Here is a 19,683-nt window from a genome sequence, read left to right as displayed (position 1 = left end):
GCTTCAGGTGCAGGTTCGCACACACAAACACGCACACGCACACACAATTGGGGGTGTCAACAGCCTCGATATGCTTCTGATGGAAGTATACATCAATGGTTGGCATTCATGACTTTCCTCAGATGTGCAGAGCACAGATCCTATCAGTAAGTAAAGCCAGGTTTAGCAGGGCTTGGTGCGAGGGGAAGAAGCTTCTTACCTTCAGATTCTTCTGAGATCGTGGTATTTTAGTGGCGTGGTAAGATATTTAGGAGAGAGTTAACGTAAGATAGGAACTGTTGATCTCTCACCTGAGTGGGACTTGGCTCGTGAGAAATAACTGCTTGATGGACGAAGGAGTGAGTAGAAGATCTTATGATCTGGTTACTGTAGCAAGACTGCAAAGAGAGTGTATCACCACTTCCTATTGCTCCAGTCTTCTAGCATGAGCGGGATGCTTTCATCTAGGCTTGTTAAGCAGGAAGGCACTACCAATCAGACTTCTGCTTGTATTCAACAACAATAGTAGGTATCAATATTTTACTTATCCTGGGTTCTCTTCTGGCTTCTACAGCAAGACAGTGTAACCGGATATATCAATGGAAGATAAAATGTCTTGATTTATGTGCTAGCGGCCTGTGCCCATGCAACAGAGTTCCAGGAACACGGTTTCCAGGAAGGGGAAGGAGCCGGGAAACATATCTGCAACCAAGCGAACGACAGCAAGCAAGAGATACAGCCGTCCCATATAGCTTAATGGCCTGTAAAACCCGCCACGGCCTTGGAATTATTGCCTCCTGATGGAAAATTGGGCAAAATCAATTGCTGCGGAGAATCTGGTGTGTATCATTCACGGCGCGCAAACAGAGGGCGTTTGCCCAACAAAACGAAGAGAAAAAAGGACTAAACTTTTGACCGGCCACCTCCCACTATATATATAGAACACTCGCTTCAGCATGGCTCTCAAGTACGCCGTCAACTCCTGGTGTTCTGGGATCTAGCCATAATTCCCGTATATCATCATAGTAGTGCTGGTGGGCAGGAAGAGATTGCTGACCAGCGCTGACCCTCCTTTTTTTGTACCAGTTCAACCAACTCCAACCAATTCCTCCCTGATTAAAAGATTCCGAATAATAGGTTTGGGTATTCCCTAACGTGCGCAGCAACTCGAAACATAAACGACAAGAAACAAGAGCTCAAAACCCCGAGAAACAGGTAGTGACTACCAAATGGGGGATGTAGGTCTTCTAGAGCAACGAAGAAAGAGCGCAGAGTGCGTTGTGTGGTCCGCGCAAGAAAAGCATCTTCGCAGTCATGAAGCCAGATTTTGTGCTATAAAACAGGAAAGGACATTGTAATCGGGACGTAAAAGCGTTCGTGCAGAGTAGCAGCAGCAGCAGCAGCAGTAGTAGTACAGATTGAGTCATGTTTGGAGGGAATGGTTTGCCCGGTGATCTCGCCTGACTATGGACGTTGCGACAAGAGGACCAAAAAGTCAGGGTTGAGGCTGGCACACCAGTCTCCCCCTTCACGTTCAAGACTCGGGCTCCTCGGTGGTGGGTTCATCCGAGAGTTTTGCCTTCTTCGCTGGAGGGCTGTCCCTCACCTCGGGCTCAGGTTCGGGCTCAGGCTGTGGTTCGAGCTCAGGCTCGGGAGATTTTGGGGGAGTACCGTCGGTCACAATAGCAGTTGCAGCTGCTGCCGTGGCGGCAACAGAGGCCGCAGCAATAGCCGCTGTTTTAGCCTCAAGCTCCACCTCCAACTCATCCAAGCGGCGCTTCAGACTGTTTTCCCGTCTATGGCTGTCATCCAGCTGCTCTCGGAGTTGGGCTTCTGCCTTCGTAATAGCCTCTAAATCGGCGCGAAGCTGGGCGACCTCGTGCCTAGACAGTTCCTGTTCATGCTTTGCATTGGCATCGGAAAGCTCCAGCTGTTGTACTCGGTCACTGTATAACTTGTTGATAAGTTCCAGTTCCCCAACGCGCGTATGAAGGCTTGAGTTCGTCGCCAAGAGCTGCTCTGTCGAAGGTGGGGTGGAGTCGCGACGGTCTCCATTCAGGGGCGACGGCGCTCGACCAGCAGATCCATACGCCGCAAGTGATGTTGCGAGCGAAGGATCTTGTATCGATGGGAATCCCGGTATCCCTGTCGCCGTGTACAAAGATGGCGTGCCGGTGCGCGAAATGGGAGATCCGGAACCATTTGCGGATTTTCTTCGCGCGGCTTGGGCCGTAGCTGCCGCCGCAGTACTTTGAACATCGAGTCCATTCGGATCCGTCGGATTAGGAAAAGGCTGTGGTTGGACCTGCTGTTGATAACAAATATCTGGTCAGCATTATCCCTAAGCCAAAGGATATCGCAACGGACCACTGAATGCGCAACCCTACCTTCTTCTTGGACAAATCTGGCCGCATGCCCGCATTCTTGACTCGGTTCCGGCTTTTGATTACATCCGTTTTGAGAGATATCGGTCGTGGGCGGTTATGCAACTTCAAAAACAAGCCGCAGGCATTACACAGAACGGCGCCGAACTCATCTCGACGCCAGAGGGGTGTTGTCGAGGTGCTGCAGTTATGGCACGTAGGCTGGGAGGTTTCACGGTTATGGTTAGCTGGAGTGGCCATTGTGTTTTTGCTCGACCATACGGAACAAATCAAAGGGGTTAAGAGAATCGGAGAGAGCTTTGAGTTGGGTAGGAAATGTGGTGTCGTTGTTGATTATGTGGAGGGGGAATTGCCCAGTTGATAAGATTTCGGCTTGAGTGCGACAAGAATTTCATGCCAACCCACCCAGTCGATTAGATCTTATCAAAAGGTTCATCCAGATTGGAAAGATAAGGTGAATCACGTGATCACGTGCAGGTTGCATCTGGCCTGGGCGTAGTGGGGGTTTTCTTCAGGACAATGAATGAGAACGCCGATCTCAAGCGTCCGGCAGTAATTGAGTTGGATGAAGGGGGTTTCACGGATGGAAGAGTTATGTGCGCTTGCTGATACTCTGAATAGACAGCATTGGGGTTGAGATCTGATAGTGTTTTGGGGGGGGGGTTCTGGTTATCGCATTCAAGGAAACAAAAAAGTGAAAAGAAAAAAAAAGAGATAAAAAGAAAAAAAAAAATGACGTGGGTTGGAGAACCGAAAAAAATTGGGTCCACTGTGTATTCATCCAAGCTGTCGTCATAGCGCGCAACTTCCGCCGCCACGAACACGAGGCCAACAGATTCCCTCAGAACGAAAAGAAAATGTTATGAGAGAAGATAAAGTTATACTTACAAGAGTGTTTCCACCTCCGCCTGCGGTAGCTGCAGGAGACGAAGCTACATAAGGGGGTGGAAGATTTGCAGACCTAAGAACGATGGAACAAAAGACGGGAGGGATATGTTAGCCATCCGATCTAGCTAGGCGACAACTAGGACATAATGGCGATTCTACACGTCTGAAAAAGGATAGATACCCAAGGGGGATGCGTAGCAGAAACTAAGCAGCGAAGCGAAGACACGGCTTGGTTCCTGACGCCAGAGGATATCGTTGATGGAGATGAACCCACGAGCTCGCGGGCGACGGCCAATAGGTCTTATATGTGGAAGGGGAATCGAGTCCATGCAGTCGCATCGGGTTTCAAAGCGCTAAACATACCTTATCTGAGGGGAATTCGCTGTCGAAGTTGCCGAAGCAAGTGACGAGATGCTAGGCAATTGCGGGAGAGAGGAAGATGTCGAGGCGGAGCTTGGTCGGGATATTGGCTCGAGGGTAGCCGGGGGGAGAGGGAGAAGTTGCGGTCCATCCTCCATCACCAACTGAGATGGAGGCACTTCTCGTTCGAGTATCCGATCCGAGACCGGAAAAGGGAAGACGGTGACGGGGGGAGCGGTCAGCGTGATGGATAGAGACAGCGGCGATCGAAAATGATGGCCGCAAGCTAGGAATGAATGGGGCCGAAGGATGTGATCACGCGATGCTTGACACAGAGTGACACTCGCAGCAGACAGTCGCTAGGGAAAGAGCCGATAAAGTCGTCAGGACGCGATCGAATTGATGAAGAGAGCGCCAGAAAAAAAAAATAATCGAGGAAGATGGAGCTATCGCCAGAAAATGGGGAAGAAACGACAAGGAAATTAAACAACAAATTCGGGTCCAAGTAAACTAGTTTGACTTATCAGATCTAATAAAGAAGAAGGAACAAATCAGAATAATCAATAATCAAGCTATAACATTAAGGTGTAAATGGAGGGCGTCGCGGTTGAGGATATCATGGGTCTCTTGCTCCGGAAGTTTCCAAGATGCAGATTTTTGACCTGCACGTAATCATTGCCCACTTCGTACTTGTACACTTGCACCTCTCTTTCTCCTTGACTGGTTCTTCTTCGGAGTTTCCCAAGGTTCTTGAGAGGTTGATGGCTAAATTTTTCTCTTGGCCAAAAAAATAAGATTGCGCTAATAACATTACCACCCGTGGAGAAACTGGCTTATGATTGGCCCAGCGTGGGGCTTTCAAGGGCACTAGGACGGAACGTCCTCTTCAGAGCCTTGCTGGGATCCGCTTGCTACTTGCTGTCTTCCCTTTGCTGAGAACACCAAAAATCGAAAACGGATTCATGTTCGAGTCCCATAAAAATGCCCTTCGGTTTTATGACGGTAAACCGCAGCGGCGGAAGGTGCTATTTTGAGAAAAGGCGGATGAGTTCGGGTTTTCAAACCCAAAACCACCGAAGATCTAAACAACTGCAGGTAAGAAGCTAAAAGTGTTGACAGTTGCCGAGTCTTGGACAAGAAGCTTTCGGAGTTAACGGGCACCAAGCGCGAAGGTGGACCTCTTCCTTAGACATGGGGAAGGAGGCAACCAAGTGAGACATGTCACCAAGAAATGGTTACCTGAAGTACGAAGTAAGAGAACGTCCACGCGTCCCGAATAATATTCCCAATATGTCCAGCATATGCGACGTAGGAGGTAATGCTCGGTCGTACTTTGGCCCTTCTTGAAAAGATGGCGATTTGATGGTAACTGGATGCACTAACATAGGATGACGGGTTGCGAACTTGTGACTAATCCTTCGTAGCGAGTGGATCAGTTCAAAAGGAGCCAGGCTGCTGGACTGGTAACGGCAACTTGAGGTCTTTCGCGAAGATCTCGGAGCTGCGCATCCTTGGGACGGATCCGTGGACGAAAGGCGGCCTGGTGTTAGACCCCGAGCTACTCGTACTTATAGCAGAATCAAATCTCCCACCAGGCACACTTTAGAGCAATAACATCAGATTGACTTGGCCAAACACTCAAGTTCAAAATTGATTGATCTCGTGCACGGTCAGGGCCCCACTGAAGCGTCCAGGGTCCAATCGCCCCTTTCGTGAGTGGCGGTAACCCCGCCAATCCTGATTTGTAGAGACTGACCATCCTGCCCAACTATGACCTCAATGGCATTGATCAGAGGGGCGGCCTAATAGAATTTCACCACATCAATCGTGCCTTCCTTCCTGCCTAGCACCTAGCACATGCCCAGTTCCTGGAGAAGGCGGTGAATCAGGAGTTGAAAATTTAGTTTCTTCTTTTCCATCACCACAAGGCTCGGACGACTCTTTCTTCATTTCTTTACACTCCTGGGGACCCCGCTTATTTCTACCAAGTACAAACAATAACCCTCGTCGTACCCACCACGCCTTGGGCGCTTCCTCTCTAACTCTGAGATCTTGACTCACGCTTTCCTTGCCTTCTCCCCTTGTCGACCCCTTCCTTGAACGGAATCCAAACATCGGAAAGGCTATCCTTGGTAGAAAGAACGCCGCGATCATGTTCAACTGGGCGAAGCAGCAGTAGGCGTCTTTCCCGTCTTAGCCTTCCCCCCCCCCCCGGGCCCTTCTTTGGCATGCGAAATATAATCTAAAACTAACCTTGCCCTGAATTCTTCGGAAAGGCTGGCAAATGTCGCCGGTATCCAGGAACCCATCTACGGCCCTACCGCCATCAAGTCGGTTGCGGAAGAAGCGGCAACGGTTCCATATACCGAGCTCAAGCGCGACGACTTAAAATGGAGGGCCATGGACTCGACCTCGGTGGAAACGCAGACCTTCTACTTCATGTCGACTAGCGGGCAGCTCGGTTGTGCCCAGGTCATCTATAGTAATGTGGTGTATGGAACGCTCCTCAAAACCAAGCCCGAACTTTTTTCCTTTCTTACTTGCAATACTAACCCATTCTCCAGTGGCCTCCATGTTACCTGCCAGTTTACCGCAAAAGTCTTCTCTCGCGACGCCTCGATACCCCACATCTGGTCTTCCACCCAGCTCTCCAACGTTGATTTCAGCGATGATAAGACTTGCTTCTATGCCGACAACTGCGCCGTCGAACTGTCCGAAGATGGGACTACGTACACGATCAAGAGCCTGGCTGATGAAGGTTGCATCGTGAATCTGACGGTTACCCGGACCACCCCCGCTATCCACGCCGGAACAACAGGTACCACTCTTTTCGGCACCGACTTCACGAATCCCTGGGGCTTGATGAGACATGCCTTCTGGCCTCGATGCACTAGCGAAGGTACCATCACCACCCCAGATGGCCCGATCGATTTCTCAGGCCGAGCATTCTACGTCTACGCCCTGCAGGGCATGAAACCCCATCATGCTGCGTCGAGGTGGAACTTTGTCAACTTCCAGGGCCCAACCTATTCCGCCATCCTCATGGAGTACACCACCCCTCCCTCTTACGGTTCGACGACTGTCTGCGTCGGCATGATTGCGAAAGACGGCGAGATTGTAAGGGCTGGCTGCGACAGTACTGCCACTCACCTCAAGTCCGCAGGCGACCCGGTGAACGACTGGCCCGCCCCCAGCGAGGCCAAGTTTACCTGGTCTGGCAAGACGAAGGATGGGAAGGAACTTACCGCCGTCCTCGAGGGTGCACTCGGTGAGCGTCTTGATAGGATAGACGTCATGGCTGAAGTTCCTGGATTTGTAAAGAAGATAGTACAGACCGCAGCTGGAACAAAGCCATACGTGTATCAGGTAAGTTCTATCATACCCCACTTGCTTGTTTGACCTCGAGTGAATAGCTAATATTTGAATGTCAAGTACTCCCCGCAAGTGAAGCTTACTCTTAAGCTCAAGCTTGGTGAAGAAGAGATCTCGGAAGAAGGTGAGCTTCTAACAGAGGCGACCTTTATATCAGAGTAGACATGTTGGCTCTGGTTCTGTGTCCTGTACCTGGGCACAACTGGGGCTAAGCATGCGGCTTACAATGGCCTTTTTTCTTCCTTTGGTACTTTTGAGACACTCGACTTCTTCTTACGTTGGGCTACAAATGGATTATTACATCTTATAATAATACACGGGACAAAGAGTCCCTTTAATCGTAACACTTTTTTTAATTCGTTCAATAGAGAATTTTTGTAACCAACTACTGCTTCCATACTGAAAAGGTTTCGTATTGCCATCAATGTCTTATTAGTGTGGTCAGAGAGAAACAGTAGCGGGATCTGAGTAGATCTAGCGAATTCTGGGTTTTGCAAGGGTAGAAAAGACCGCTGGAGAACCTCGGCGGCTCGTCGTATCTGTTCGATTCCAGACGACAGGACGACTAGAGATGCTTCTATCTTGTCCGAGGGTAAGAGAAGGGGGATGAAAGGGAGGATTTTAGGATCAAATACGCCAGAGAAGAGGTATCAGAGCGCATTGCAAGGTATACTGTAGACCGGTGAGTAAGACGCCGAGTATACACCGGCAGGTTCATCCAATTCCACTCAAGTTTGATAGGGAGATCGAACTCATCGAGAGCAAAGATGGGTGCGTGGTTAGCTTCGCTGTTGAGTGGGCAGAAGGCGCAAGGGGGCCGGAGTAGAACCCGCTCACGAATGATCATGAATGATAGATCCAGGTATGTAAGCCGGCGTTCGACCCGGAATTGACAAGAGCACAGGTTGTACGCAGCATTGAAAATTGGTTATACTTTGTGTTCTTCCCGTACGATAGCTCGGTCTCACTCGAGAACTTAAAATTGTAGCTGACGTCAAAGGTATGTCGTGTTTGCAGCGGATGTTGGGATTTAAGTGTTTTATCTGTTGGTGGGTGTGGTCGGAGCCTAAGTGGAAGGAGCTCCCGGATGCCAGACCGGACCATCCACGTGACAGACAACAGCGGCCCATCTCTCACGGCAGGCTGCCGGCACACCCTCTCTTTCTTTCATTCACCATTGTTTACAATTAATCTTTGTGATTGTGATTATCGGTCCTAGACATTGTTGCATCCACTAAGGATTTATTCAAATTGTTGTTATCGATCATTGATATTAGCAAACTATGCCTCCTACCTTTCAGAGAGGAGGTCCCTCAAGGGGCAAAGGCACCGCGGCGCCCATTGTTTCTGGAAGAATGGGCGGCAAGGGCAAAGGCTTGATTGCGCCTCGACGACACCAGTATGTGTCCTTGGAGCTAAACGGAGGACCATCGACTGACATCCCTTCAAGCAGGGTTAGCAAGGACGCCCTCAAAGGCATTAGTAAGTACTATCTGGAAGCGCCGTCAATGGTGATTCTAGTCCAAGAATCTGCAGACTGATTGATGTCTTCTCTTCCACCACACCAGCGCGGCCTGCTATTCGGTACGTATACACCCATCCCTTACTTCGCTCTAACCGAGTATTTTGGGCTTTGGTGGTATTGTGATTTAGTATTTTGCTGATCTCTGATTTATTGCTAGTCGTCTTGCCCGCCGCGGTGGCGTAAAGCGCATTTCAGCCACCATCTACGATGAGGTGCGAGTGACCCTCGATAACCGCCTGCGCGCTGTAAGATCGACCACATTCTCAGCACTTTTCAGCGAGATGGCTAACATTCACTTAGATAATTAAAGACTGCGTTCAAGTCCTTGAGTATCGCAGTCGAAAGACAGTCACGGTGTCGGATGTAAGCTCCTGTTCATGTCAACCCTAGCCCCGCTTGCCTTTTGCCCCTCAAGTGTTGGTCACGAGCGGTCGCGCAGCTAACCTTTTCAACTCTCCATAGGTCCTCTTCTCCCTTAGGCGCCTCGGCCAGCCCATTTACGGGTTTGATCCAGAGACTCATGCTCCCCCGTCTCGAAAGGATCCGAACCGTGCCATGGGCAATTCTCAAGGAGCCTAATCTCCCCCCGCCAGCAGTTGCCATGCTGCCCCATTCCATCTTCAGTCCTATGGCCGGCGATTTTTGTTGGAGTTAAACGGCGTTGAGATGGGTTTTCCTAGCACTTACGAATTATGACGAATGAAACGATACCAGGCGTCTATTTCTTTGGGAGGTAAACAGGAATCACCGACATGCGATTAGGGATTAAGAATGGTATATGCACACCGAAGAAGAGAGACGGCGAATACAGGTACAGGACCGCATTGAGAAATAGGATTCGCGAGAGAGTTTAACACGTGCAGAGAATGGAGAACGGGCTTATTTAAAGCCCGGGGTATATTCATCCATCCGTTCGTATCTCATGAGCCGACTATCTTCTTTCATCTCTTTTTCCTGCTACTGTCGAGATCCGCCAATACGTCGTCCAACGCTTGCGTCGCCCTCCTCTCGCGCTTCCTGAACGAGCCATTAAACATCTCGGGGAGGATCATGGTGCTGTTTGCGTGTTCTTTCGCGAATCCCACAGCGGCATCCTTGCCGCACTTCTCCCTCGTCAACTTGACAGCCCTCCTCAACAGGCTCATTCCCACCCCTTCGCCTCGGTGCGGCTTTGCCGTCGTCCAGGCCTTGATTACGCATCTTCCCCCTCTCAGGCTAGGGTGTCGACCCTTGCGCCTACTAAGTGAGGTAAAACTAGGCTCTAGCCTCAGCACGAGAGCCCCGATGATTTTATTTCCCTCGTGTGCTGCAAGGACAATGTCTCGCCTACAATCCCCCGAGGCTACCCACGAAGGGATGACATCTTGGGCGACGCGGATGTACCCCGCCGTAAGGTAATAAACGGCAGCAAGATAGGTCGCCATCAGGAGGGCACACATTAAGAAGGGTACAGCGAGATCTCTTCCCCTTGCGCCGTAGGAATAGTGGAAGGCGAGGCCCATGGAAGTCACGAGGCCGCTTAAGCAGAGAGGGTGGGTGCCGAGGCCTATTACTGCTTCTTTGCGCTGTTCCACGACCGATTCGGCCACAAGCTGGAGGGCGTCGGTCTTTTCGTCTTCATTCGTGAGGATTTCGAGGGAGAGAGGGGGGATGTCGTCGAGTGGCACGAGAGGCGTGTTTGCGCCTAGCGGCGAGGGCGAAGAGGGGACATAAGTGATGGTGGGCTCGAGGAGCGGCGTGTTAGTTTGGGACGAGAGAGCCGAGTGGTTGAGAGCAAGGTTGGCGCGTAGAAAAGTAAAGAATGCTGTTGGATGGCAATGTTAGCTGGAGACGTGGAGCTTGGAGAAAATGCAGAGACGGGAGGCTGTTGGTCGTGGGAACAAGCTTGATTTGCCTGCCGATAACCCGCGACATGCAACATACGAGGCTAAGAGCTCTGGAACCGGAGTTTCTCCCGACGGGTCGTCTACCCGAGGCCAGGACAACAGAGCACCCCATTCCCGAGTATTTTAGAAAGGGAGCTGTTGTCCGAGGCCAAGGACAATAAGACAAGACAACGAACGACATTGCCGCCGGTCAAACGGATAACGAAGCGCACGTGAGGAAAGGAAAGATCAGGCCTTACCAGTACTTGTTTTCAAGGCCGGTACTGAATTAATTTTGTCGACTATCGAGGAAGGGTGGCAAGCACTGAGATCGAGTTCCCGGACCTGGACGTGGCGGTGAGATTCCATCACGTCCCAACTGGTCTGGACCAAGTCGGGTGTTGTTGGTCGTGATGGTGGGGCTCAACAGCCTAACAAATTTTCCTGCCCTTCGAAAATGGATTACCAGAACCGCCTGACCGTCTGAATCGTCTTGCCTCGAACACAAGTCGAAACTTGCTTGCTCAGTCTGACCCTGCTGGAACCCGTATTATGTGTACAGAATTTGCTCGAAGGGAATTTTGAGAAAATCCCATCTATACAAATTCAATAGACGGCACCATGGGCTGATGTGTGTGTGAATGCGTATGTTTTGGTCGTCGGTAATGGTAAATCGATAGGCCGAGGATTTAAAGTGAGGATTTTAGCAAGTCGACTTAGACGGACGGGGGTATACGCAATGGATATATATCCCCACAACTAGAAGAAATGACAATATGACGAGGAATGCTCTGCTTCCCACAAAAGATTTTTCTTCTTAGTTCCAAGACAGGCAATGCACTGTTCGTTGTCCGGGGAATGTCCGGACTAGGTAATAGACGGGTTGGGCAAGGTGCAAACAGACGTTCCGAGTGGATGAAGATCACTGATCAGTGATGGGTCATGGCATTATCGTGGGGCCAGCCGCCGATATGAGAGAGAAAAAAAAACCAAAAAAGAAAAACCGAGGACTGATCTAGTGTGGCAGCAGAGACCATATCTATACTTTGACATGAATGCGGGCGCCCTATCAAGACACGACACAAGAAAGAAAAAAAAAAAAAAAAGAAAGAAAAGAGAAGAATAAAAGTAAGTACACGCCTTCTTGCAGCACGGTACTCACGCCAACGCTTGCGTGGATGAGCGCTTTCGTCGAAACCAGCCCTCCCTTTCGAAACATGCTCCTCGCCTAGTTGGTCGACGATTTGGTCATTCCTGACCTTTTCCCACCATCACATCCAACCCGTCCCTCTCTGTGATGGGCTAAAGCGGCGCCCCCGCCTCCTCCGACACTCTGGTGCCGACTATGCACATGTCTTTGCGCCCGATAAGACGACAGGTTGACCGACCAATGGTGTTTCCTGGGCGGATCAACGAACTCGGGCAAAGTGTGCATCAAGATCCATGTATAGCTCTGGTGTCTGTGGATACCCTCCCACTTCAAAATCCAATCCAATCCAATGGGTTGTTAAAAAGAAACGCGAAGCCAACGGCAAAGTAGCGTACGACTTGAGTGGTTGGCTCGAAAGAGCCCGGACATAACTCCCTGCGGATCTGCGCTATCCGTACACTAGGAAGTGGGTTAGCTGTCCGGTGGTGTTTTCTTTGGAGCTACTTTCAACGAATATGCAAGAAGGATCCCCTCCGATTCCCGATGCAGTTAACCTCTGGCGTCTGTTGGTTATTTTGTTTCACACCATGCAATTTTATTGTTTACTCTCATCAAGCGAATCTAAACTAGACTACACAGGTACGTTCTCATGTCTTCGACGATAGTGTGGTCGTAGTGTAGCGAGGCATATCTGCTGCACGTTGGATGCATGTCGGTGCGGCTGTTAGAGCAGGTTTGTGAGAGTGGGTGGGTTGGAGCGTGTTTGGGAGCATCAGGCAACGCCAGTCCCCAGACCAGGAGCACGACGTTTCTTGTAGTGAGTACTTGAACGGAAGACGGGTTTGCCTCACGCTGCTTCGTAGTTCATACCCCGCAGTTTGCTTGGATCCGGGACTGAACTGAGTTTACACTATCACTTTGCACACGTCCATTGCATCGAACTAGGGACCCGTGACAGATAGACAGACCGGGGGGCTGGTCCTTGGTGTGTCGGTGAGGTGGGGTTCCTATTGAAGGCTGGTACGTACGAAAGTATGGAGTGTACTCTGTACGAAGCCAAGTCTGGCCCGGAAATAGAGCCATGAGCTTTTCTTGGTAACAACTCCTCACGTTAATATCGAGGTTTATGGCGCTCGACGACTCCGCAGGACGATGCCCGTTGATCTGTTTACCCAGCTTGGGAAGTGCATGTGGGCAGACTGTCATATGGTAGATCGTTCAACCGACAGGTTTATGCAAAGATTCGGATCCTCTTGGAAATGTTAAAAAAAATCAAGGCCAGAAGAACATCTAGAAAAATACCAATCCTTGGGTTCTAGCGTATCAATAGACCTGGTGCAGCTTCATTCTGAAACAAGGATTGCCTCTTCACAGTTCTTGAGTGGAGGCACACGTCCGAGATGCGCGCCGGGTGGATTCCGTTGACTCCACCATGCTGCAGCACGCAGTAAATCGTACGAAGCAGACCAGCGCGCTGAGATGACTGGATGAGAGGGTATAATCTGATCGAGCGTACGCGCAAGTGCTTTGAGAGATGGCATTTGAGCTCGGAGCGAGTCGTAAGCAGCACCTGAGGTTGACTCGGTTGAGGAAGTATAGCCGTAAAGTAATACATAGGAATGCTCCTTTGTGTGCATTCTCTCTCAGAGTCGATGCGATTGAAATAGCTACAAATTATTTAGGTCAAGGATCAATCTCGAGAGCCCTACTAAATGTAATCCCGCAGCGCACCACCATGGGTCGGAGGGGGTTCTTGAACAATCGACCTTTGACTGTTTGAATATCAGTCTTCCACAAATCAGGGATTGACGATATGTCTTCGTCCCAAGGGATCTGGCTGACGCAGCTCGGGGCACTAAATGCATGGGTTCACTCCAAGGCCGTCGGCGATTTCGTCAGACCCTCCCAGACATGACGACGATTTCCTGGGGTTGGTCGGGAAAGTCTTAACTGGGTACCCCGGAGCTTGATGTACTGCGAAGTCCGTCCTTGGCAAGGCGTTGACATCGAGCACACCTCGTTTTGAAACAACGCAGGACACCCCATCCTTGCTCCTGGGGGACCTCAGATCCGTACGATCAAATGTCAAGAAAGGGGTTCAGAACCGTGTGGCGGTATCAAACTGGTTTTTCTCGGCCCTCCCCTCCACTTGCGTGATGTGCATAAGGATCGCTGGGTGGATGGCGCCATTGGCACGAAGCAAAGACAGTTTTGGTGTCCCGTTCGGTGAGAGACCTCCTGGAAAGACTAAGCATTGTGGCTCGATGCTCATTTCATTCTTACTTCGTCCACGCTGTCAGATTTGCTTCTGCCACGATGGCTGATGGTGGCGTGGCACAGATGATGGAAAGCTGTGGTGGGGCTGGAGAGCTGCTTTATTAGCCGGTTGAGTTTTACAGTTCTACTTCGTCGGGTTCCTTCAAAACGACAAGAACGTTACAGAACAACACCTCAACATCGATGTTGTCCAAGCTTGGAATTGTGCTGCCTACATAGGCTCTATCTCTCTTAGGGCCAAGCATCCCATTCCGTTGCGGTTCATTGCGATTCCTTGCTTACTTGTAGTTCTTGATGAGGATTTCCTGGTTCACCGGAAATGCAGCCCACAACGCTTACCGTCGCTCCTCTTGGATGGCCCATTGCTCGGCCGATATTAGAGATTACCTACAGTTGTTGGGTCATCCTTACTAGATATTCGGTTCGTCGCTCTCGTTCAAGATACATTGTCGGATGTCAAGGTCGACTTAGAGATGGGGAGAGTCAGGTGTGCTGAAGGGCTTCAGCGTTCGACAGTTGTGGCGGCTGAGATGCTCAGATCACACCGCTCCGACTTAATCTATATCCACGCATTGGGCTGATTGTCTCAGTGCTGGACTTTGACACCGTCCGGCTGCCGCCTGTCCTCACTAACAAGCTGTATTATACTGATGCCTGGTCCTGCCGAATGTTCGTGGTAGAGTGGTTTGCGAAGTAAGAGGAATTCTCATGGTTAGCGGTTCAAAGCACTGCGTTAAGAGATCAATTGATAAACTAATTTTACCTTCTCCTTGAGCTAAATACACTAATTAATTAGTTTAGAATCGAATGCCTGGGGTCTCATAGGGCGGTGCTGTGGCTGTGCTCAATAACTTGACTGTCCTTGTTGTCTCTTGGACTGGTGCAGTCTTCAGCTCCTTCTAGTATACCTCGGAGTCGGTTCGAAACTTATGAGTACTAAACTATATATTTTCCTGGCCAATATTTCAACGCAAGGCTTGGTCTCGCCCAGTGGCAAGACACAGGTAGGATTGGATGAGACCCGATTATGCTGTGCTCTAGGATAAGTACGGCGCGCTGCCCGCAGAAAGCTGACGAGCAGGCTCGCATTCCTTACCAAAATGGACCATTCGAAAATGTTAGCCTGATACGTTCCCCAAGTTGGCATCTGGTGACAATCGTCATTGGATGTTTTTCACAGCCACAGAGACCTTAAGTACTCGTTACACCCTAGGGTAAAGCCGCCGACACAGGTCAAAATGTAAATGTACACTCTCATTTTATCTCAACAGCCTGTCGGGCAATGAGTGAGGAAACTTGGAGCCCTCTACGAGTACCCGCTCTGTCACCCTGATCTTGTCCATCCCAGCATCGACCGGCGCAAATTGGTGGGAGGGTCTGCAAGGGCGCACAGAATCTACCTCGGAATTACATCTTGGACGTGATCAAGAGGTACCGGACGGACAATTGGAGTTGTAGGACTCAATCCTCGATCTCTTGAGGTTGTATTCATGTGCCTCCATCGCGCTACTCGTCACTGCCTTGGGTCTGCCTTGCGCCTCAGTCTCATCCTCACAGCCGATTTGCTCCGCTTCCACCCCGGAAACCCCACGATAGTCTGCGCAGAGATTGCTCGTTCATTTATCAGAGGGAGAAAGGTCGAGGATCAAGACGGAATTCAAATGCCGGGAAAGGTCTTGATGTCGGTTGTTTCCTCGTTTCCAATGGCTGTGGGAGGCCCCCAAGTTAGTGTACAAAGTGACATATCAAACTGGATAATAAACGTGGGAGCCTGTGGTCTCGCCGTTTCCCGTTGCGGTCCTGTCCTCACCAATCCCCAAGGCAGTAGTAGCACAATTGCTGATTCTTGTTACCTGTGTGGCACAAAACTGAGAGCTCAGCTCAACTTGAACTCCTCGAACGCAACGGGATCCACTACTTGTAACTGGGCGCCTCACTTTTCTTGTGACCTCTCCTGCCGTTTCTCCGCTTCCCGTTTCCCGTCTCCCGTCGCCAATTCCCTGTTCCCCATTCCTTGACTTGCCAGGTGGAGGCAGTGAGCCAGGTTCAGCGCAGGAGTGCATGTCAAGCCAGGTCCTGTCCCTTTCAATTGTTCCCCCTTCGCCATTCACCGTTCACCCCCCACACTTCCCACACTTCGAACCAGCTGGCGTAATCCGACCCCGCCGCCGCCGACAAGGAACGGGTGAGAGCTTAAGTCCTAGCTTGACAAGTCCTAAATTCTGGTCTCACCTCAACTCCAGGCCCCAACCTCGACCTTGACCTCGAAAGATCTGATCTTCAACCCCTCCAATAGTCAAATCTTCCATTGTCCCCGCTCCCTTTGATTCTCCAGATCCGAACTGAAGAAACACCAAAAAATGGGCAGAGGTTACATCACTCATTGTTCTTCCTAGATCAATCCTGTTCAATCTTTTTGACTTTGCCTTTTTGACCTCCCCTTCTCTTCTATGCCCTCTATTCCACTAGCTCGCCGCCACTATGGACCTAGAAAAACCACGCCTTTCGTTGTCTATTGCCGGCGACCAACCGGCTTCTGGACTCTCAGCCCTACGGCTTTCTACTCGATCTCCTTCATTCAGTCGCTTAAGCCTTAGGCGATCAAGAGCTTCGTCCATCTCTACAGCTTCATCTTCAGAAATATCTCACGGCGCCGTGTCCTGCGTGTAAGTTTTTATTTGCCTTTTCGTTTAGCGTCTCGCATCTTAGATCTCACACCTGCCCTCACACCTCGCACGACTCCAGTCTCTAGCGTCATGCCTCAGCCCTCTGGCCCCGTCACTCTCTTCCGTCGCCATGTTAGGAGATCCGGACTAACCATAGGAACATCAGAGCCCGAGAGACCTCTCGTGATGACTGCGCATTTAATCGTTTCATGGTCTGGGTTGCCGTTAAACGCAATGCATCTCAACGAATGACCCCGGCCGAGCGCCTCGAGTGTCCATTACTGCGGTGTAGGAAGAGATTTTGTAACCACGAGCTAATGCTCCGTCATCTTTACTCGTGTGAAGAGTTGGAATCTGGCGAGTACTGGTGTTACGAGTGTGGGAAGGTTGAGAACTTCACCGATGCGAAGTGTAAACGGTGCCTCGGTCATCCTACGAAACGCCGCAAGATGCTCTCCATGGCCAAGACCTTCTTTACTTCCCTGGGACACAAGTCTAAGAAGGACGCTATGCTCAACTCACCTCCAGAGGATGACCTAAACCCGCCACCAAGCTACGATTCCTTGGCCATCGAGTTATGTACCACGTCCGAAATCCACGAGATCGATTCGATCGAGATTCCCACTCTTAATCCAGCGCCGCGTTCCCAACCCCAGCGAATCTCCTCCCAAGGCCAACCGCCCAGGCCAAGACCAGGACCGGAACCCTCTCCCTTCCTTTCCATGATTTCGCCCCGGCCCACACCCCCTTGTATTGTTCCTGCCGAGCTGGAAAACCGCATGATGATGAACCCAGCTGGCCCTGACGGCGTTGTCATGAGCTGGATTAATGATCCGACCGCCTACATTCCGTCGGACTTTACCAACCCGGATAGAAGGTCCATTGTGTCTCTTAGTTCTCATACTGGAGACGAACGTCGTGTGAAGACCCGGAGCAAGACCCTGGCCCCTAGCTCCTCGCTTCGGTCAAATGCGAGCAACTCGAGCACCAATAGCACCAACAGCACAAGCAGCACCAGCACCACTGATTCGGCTCAAACAGCGAATACAGAATTTTCCATCTCGCCATCGGAATGGGGAGACGTGTGGCCGTTACCCTCAATGGATGCTGACCTCGACTCGCCAATGTCCAACTTCTTGTATCAGGCAAAATATGAGAGCAAAGACTTGCATCAGGCATCTCCGTTCGGCAGCCCGATGGACGATGATCTAGTCCTGGCAGATGTTATCTCGGAGCTGCCTGCAGACTACCCTCCCTTTAGTTCTCTCCCTAATGCCACCGGTGATCTCTTGGACCCTACTGCCCTTCTGACTTTCGACACGTGCGATCTGGACTCTGGAATGACCCCTACTCTCACTGATCTGGTCTCTAGTAATGGGGGCGGAGATAGCAGCATTACGTCGCCTTCTTCTGCCAGCGGCCCCTCCACGTTCGACTTCCCTAGGTTACCCCATACGGATCCCCCCTTGCTTGTTATGTCGATTTGGGAAACTCTTCAGGCTCACGTCTCTTCGTCGAAAATCAAGTTACAACCTCTGGATACTAACAGTTTGGCTCTCCGTTTCTCGGCAATGGATCCAAGTGAAGTAGTATCCATTGGCCACACCACACTGAACCGATTACTGAATAACGAAGCCCCCGAGTCACCGTTAAGCCTGTTATGTTTTGTCCACATGGCCTATTCGTATTTCCTTGTTGTTCACGAAGAGGATGCTCAGACTTACTCGAAGGATCTCTTCTTACAAGCCCTGAGTTATGCCCGTAGCTTTACCACGTCTTCTGCGAACGAGTATCTTGAGGTCACCCGCACGCTCTGGCAACCGGACAATTTCGAGACATTTGAATATGGGGACCTGCTTTCTCTAGGAATACAGCTACCGATTACCCCAACCCGGTTCTTTAGCAGTACTTCTGCCAAAGGCAAGGAGCGCATGGGTGAATTTGGCTCTCAACCCCAGAAGGTGGATTCACTAGTCGGGGTTGCACAGCATCTCCTTGATGGTAAGAACTCTCCCTTCCTTTTCACACATGCCCAGATTATTGACAAAACAACAATTTATGCAGAATTCGAATACTCTGTTTTGCCCGGAAATGCCCCTCAGATCTTGGAAACCTTGGCCTCAGACCTCTGGACAGCGCACCTCGAAGAATCAAGTCTGCCATGCAGAATTGGAAATCCCATGTTTTCTGTCTCAGTTAGCACTATTGTCGATATTATGCGTCGAAAATTCGACAGCATACCCGACTTGACAGCCGCACTTTCCACCGTCCGCAACAGAGTTACCAAGGGCCAGATAAGCACTGTCCGAAGAGCGGAGCTGGAGCTCTTACAGGCAGCTAATGTAAGTTGGAGATTCGCCCCTGCTTGAATTTCCTTGTGAAGTATCTGGAAAACTAACGGTTGACTAGGGTTCTATTCCTTCTATGGCTTTTATGATGGACTACGCGCCGTTTGTTCGAAGGCAATGCGATGCTCTCTACGGCAATTTATCATTGAGCGCCACCCCTCGATCAACTTATTACAGCCACGCCACCAATCTTATCGAGTCCATCATCACTTCAATTTCTCCTCGCCAAAAGCCTCAAGATCTGAACGACTTGTTTAATTCCTTAACCGATCAATTCATCTTTGATGGCGGGGACCCGTCTCTACAGTACGGCCTGCAGCAGTCCGAAATCGAATCTCCACTGATTGACTCGGGGGCAGCCTCGGTGAAGGCCATATCTAGTGGCCTACCGTCTCCCGAGCAGCAATTACCAGAGCACGTTACGCGCGATGAGCCGGCACAGAATTATGCTCAAGTAAAGAAGTCGGCCGAGCCCGAGATTCGTCCTGAACCCCAGAAGATAGAGGCGGATGCCTGTTGTGAGATTTGCGGTTACAGGCCCAAGGGCGACCCGCAATGGTTTAAGGGTAGCATGGCGAAGCACAAGAAGCTGCAGCACTCCAAGGCCCCACCACGGATCTACAAGTGCCCGTATCCGGGGTGCACTAGTCAGTACAAGAACCGGCCGGATAACTTGCGGCAGCACCAACTGGACAAGGGTCACTTCGTCGATGGGGAGAACGCGAGTAGGCGTCCGACTAAGAGGAAGAAGTTGGAGTAGTGACGGTTTCATCTTCGGTCCCTCCACAAGAAGCGCCTCGTTTTTTGGAGTTTTTCTTATTCTCTCTTTTACTTTTTCTTCTCCTCTTTTAGAGGTTGTTTACTCTCTT

General features: G+C 50.6%; 5 protein-coding genes across 5 annotated transcripts; 3 read left to right on the top strand and 2 right to left on the bottom strand.

Moving 5' to 3' along the window:
- Positions 1-1,513: 1,513 nt before the first annotated feature.
- SAPIO_CDS7346 (uncharacterized protein) lies at positions 1,514-2,603 on the bottom strand (the record flags this gene model as incomplete). The annotated part of the gene is made up of 2 exons (XM_016789228.1): positions 1,514-2,287; positions 2,367-2,603. The coding sequence occupies 2 exons, from the start codon at positions 2,601-2,603 to the stop codon at positions 1,514-1,516; spliced, it is 1,011 nt and encodes a 336-aa protein (XP_016641055.1).
- A 3,160-nt stretch (positions 2,604-5,763) lies between these two features.
- Positions 5,764-7,145, top strand: SAPIO_CDS7345 (Survival factor 1; the record flags this gene model as incomplete). The annotated part of the gene is made up of 4 exons (XM_016789227.1): positions 5,764-5,786; positions 5,888-6,103; positions 6,176-6,977; positions 7,044-7,145. The coding sequence occupies 4 exons, from the start codon at positions 5,764-5,766 to the stop codon at positions 7,143-7,145; spliced, it is 1,143 nt and encodes a 380-aa protein (XP_016641054.1).
- Positions 7,146-8,266: 1,121 nt separating this feature from the next.
- On the top strand, positions 8,267-9,087 carry SAPIO_CDS7344 (uncharacterized protein; the record flags this gene model as incomplete). Its single annotated transcript, XM_016789226.1, has 5 exons — positions 8,267-8,465; positions 8,552-8,567; positions 8,666-8,753; positions 8,809-8,871; positions 8,971-9,087. 5 exons carry the CDS (start codon positions 8,267-8,269, stop codon positions 9,085-9,087), a joined length of 483 nt encoding a protein of 160 aa, XP_016641053.1.
- A 362-nt stretch (positions 9,088-9,449) lies between these two features.
- Positions 9,450-10,742, bottom strand: SAPIO_CDS7343 (uncharacterized protein; the record flags this gene model as incomplete). The annotated part of the gene is made up of 2 exons (XM_016789225.1): positions 9,450-10,312; positions 10,634-10,742. The coding sequence occupies 2 exons, from the start codon at positions 10,740-10,742 to the stop codon at positions 9,450-9,452; spliced, it is 972 nt and encodes a 323-aa protein (XP_016641052.1).
- A 6,041-nt stretch (positions 10,743-16,783) lies between these two features.
- On the top strand, positions 16,784-19,574 carry SAPIO_CDS7342 (uncharacterized protein; the record flags this gene model as incomplete). The annotated part of the gene is made up of 3 exons (XM_016789224.1): positions 16,784-18,467; positions 18,531-18,808; positions 18,876-19,574. The coding sequence occupies 3 exons, from the start codon at positions 16,784-16,786 to the stop codon at positions 19,572-19,574; spliced, it is 2,661 nt and encodes an 886-aa protein (XP_016641051.1).
- Positions 19,575-19,683: the final 109 nt, after the last annotated feature.

The sequence above is a fragment of the Scedosporium apiospermum genome (genome assembly GCF_000732125.1).
Source record: "Scedosporium apiospermum strain IHEM 14462 chromosome Unknown SEQ_SAPIO_0110, whole genome shotgun sequence".
NCBI classification, from domain to species: Eukaryota; Fungi; Ascomycota; class Sordariomycetes; order Microascales; family Microascaceae; genus Scedosporium; species Scedosporium apiospermum.
The sequence above is the reverse complement of the archived record's forward strand: the minus strand, read 5'-3'. Positions and strand labels throughout refer to the sequence as shown.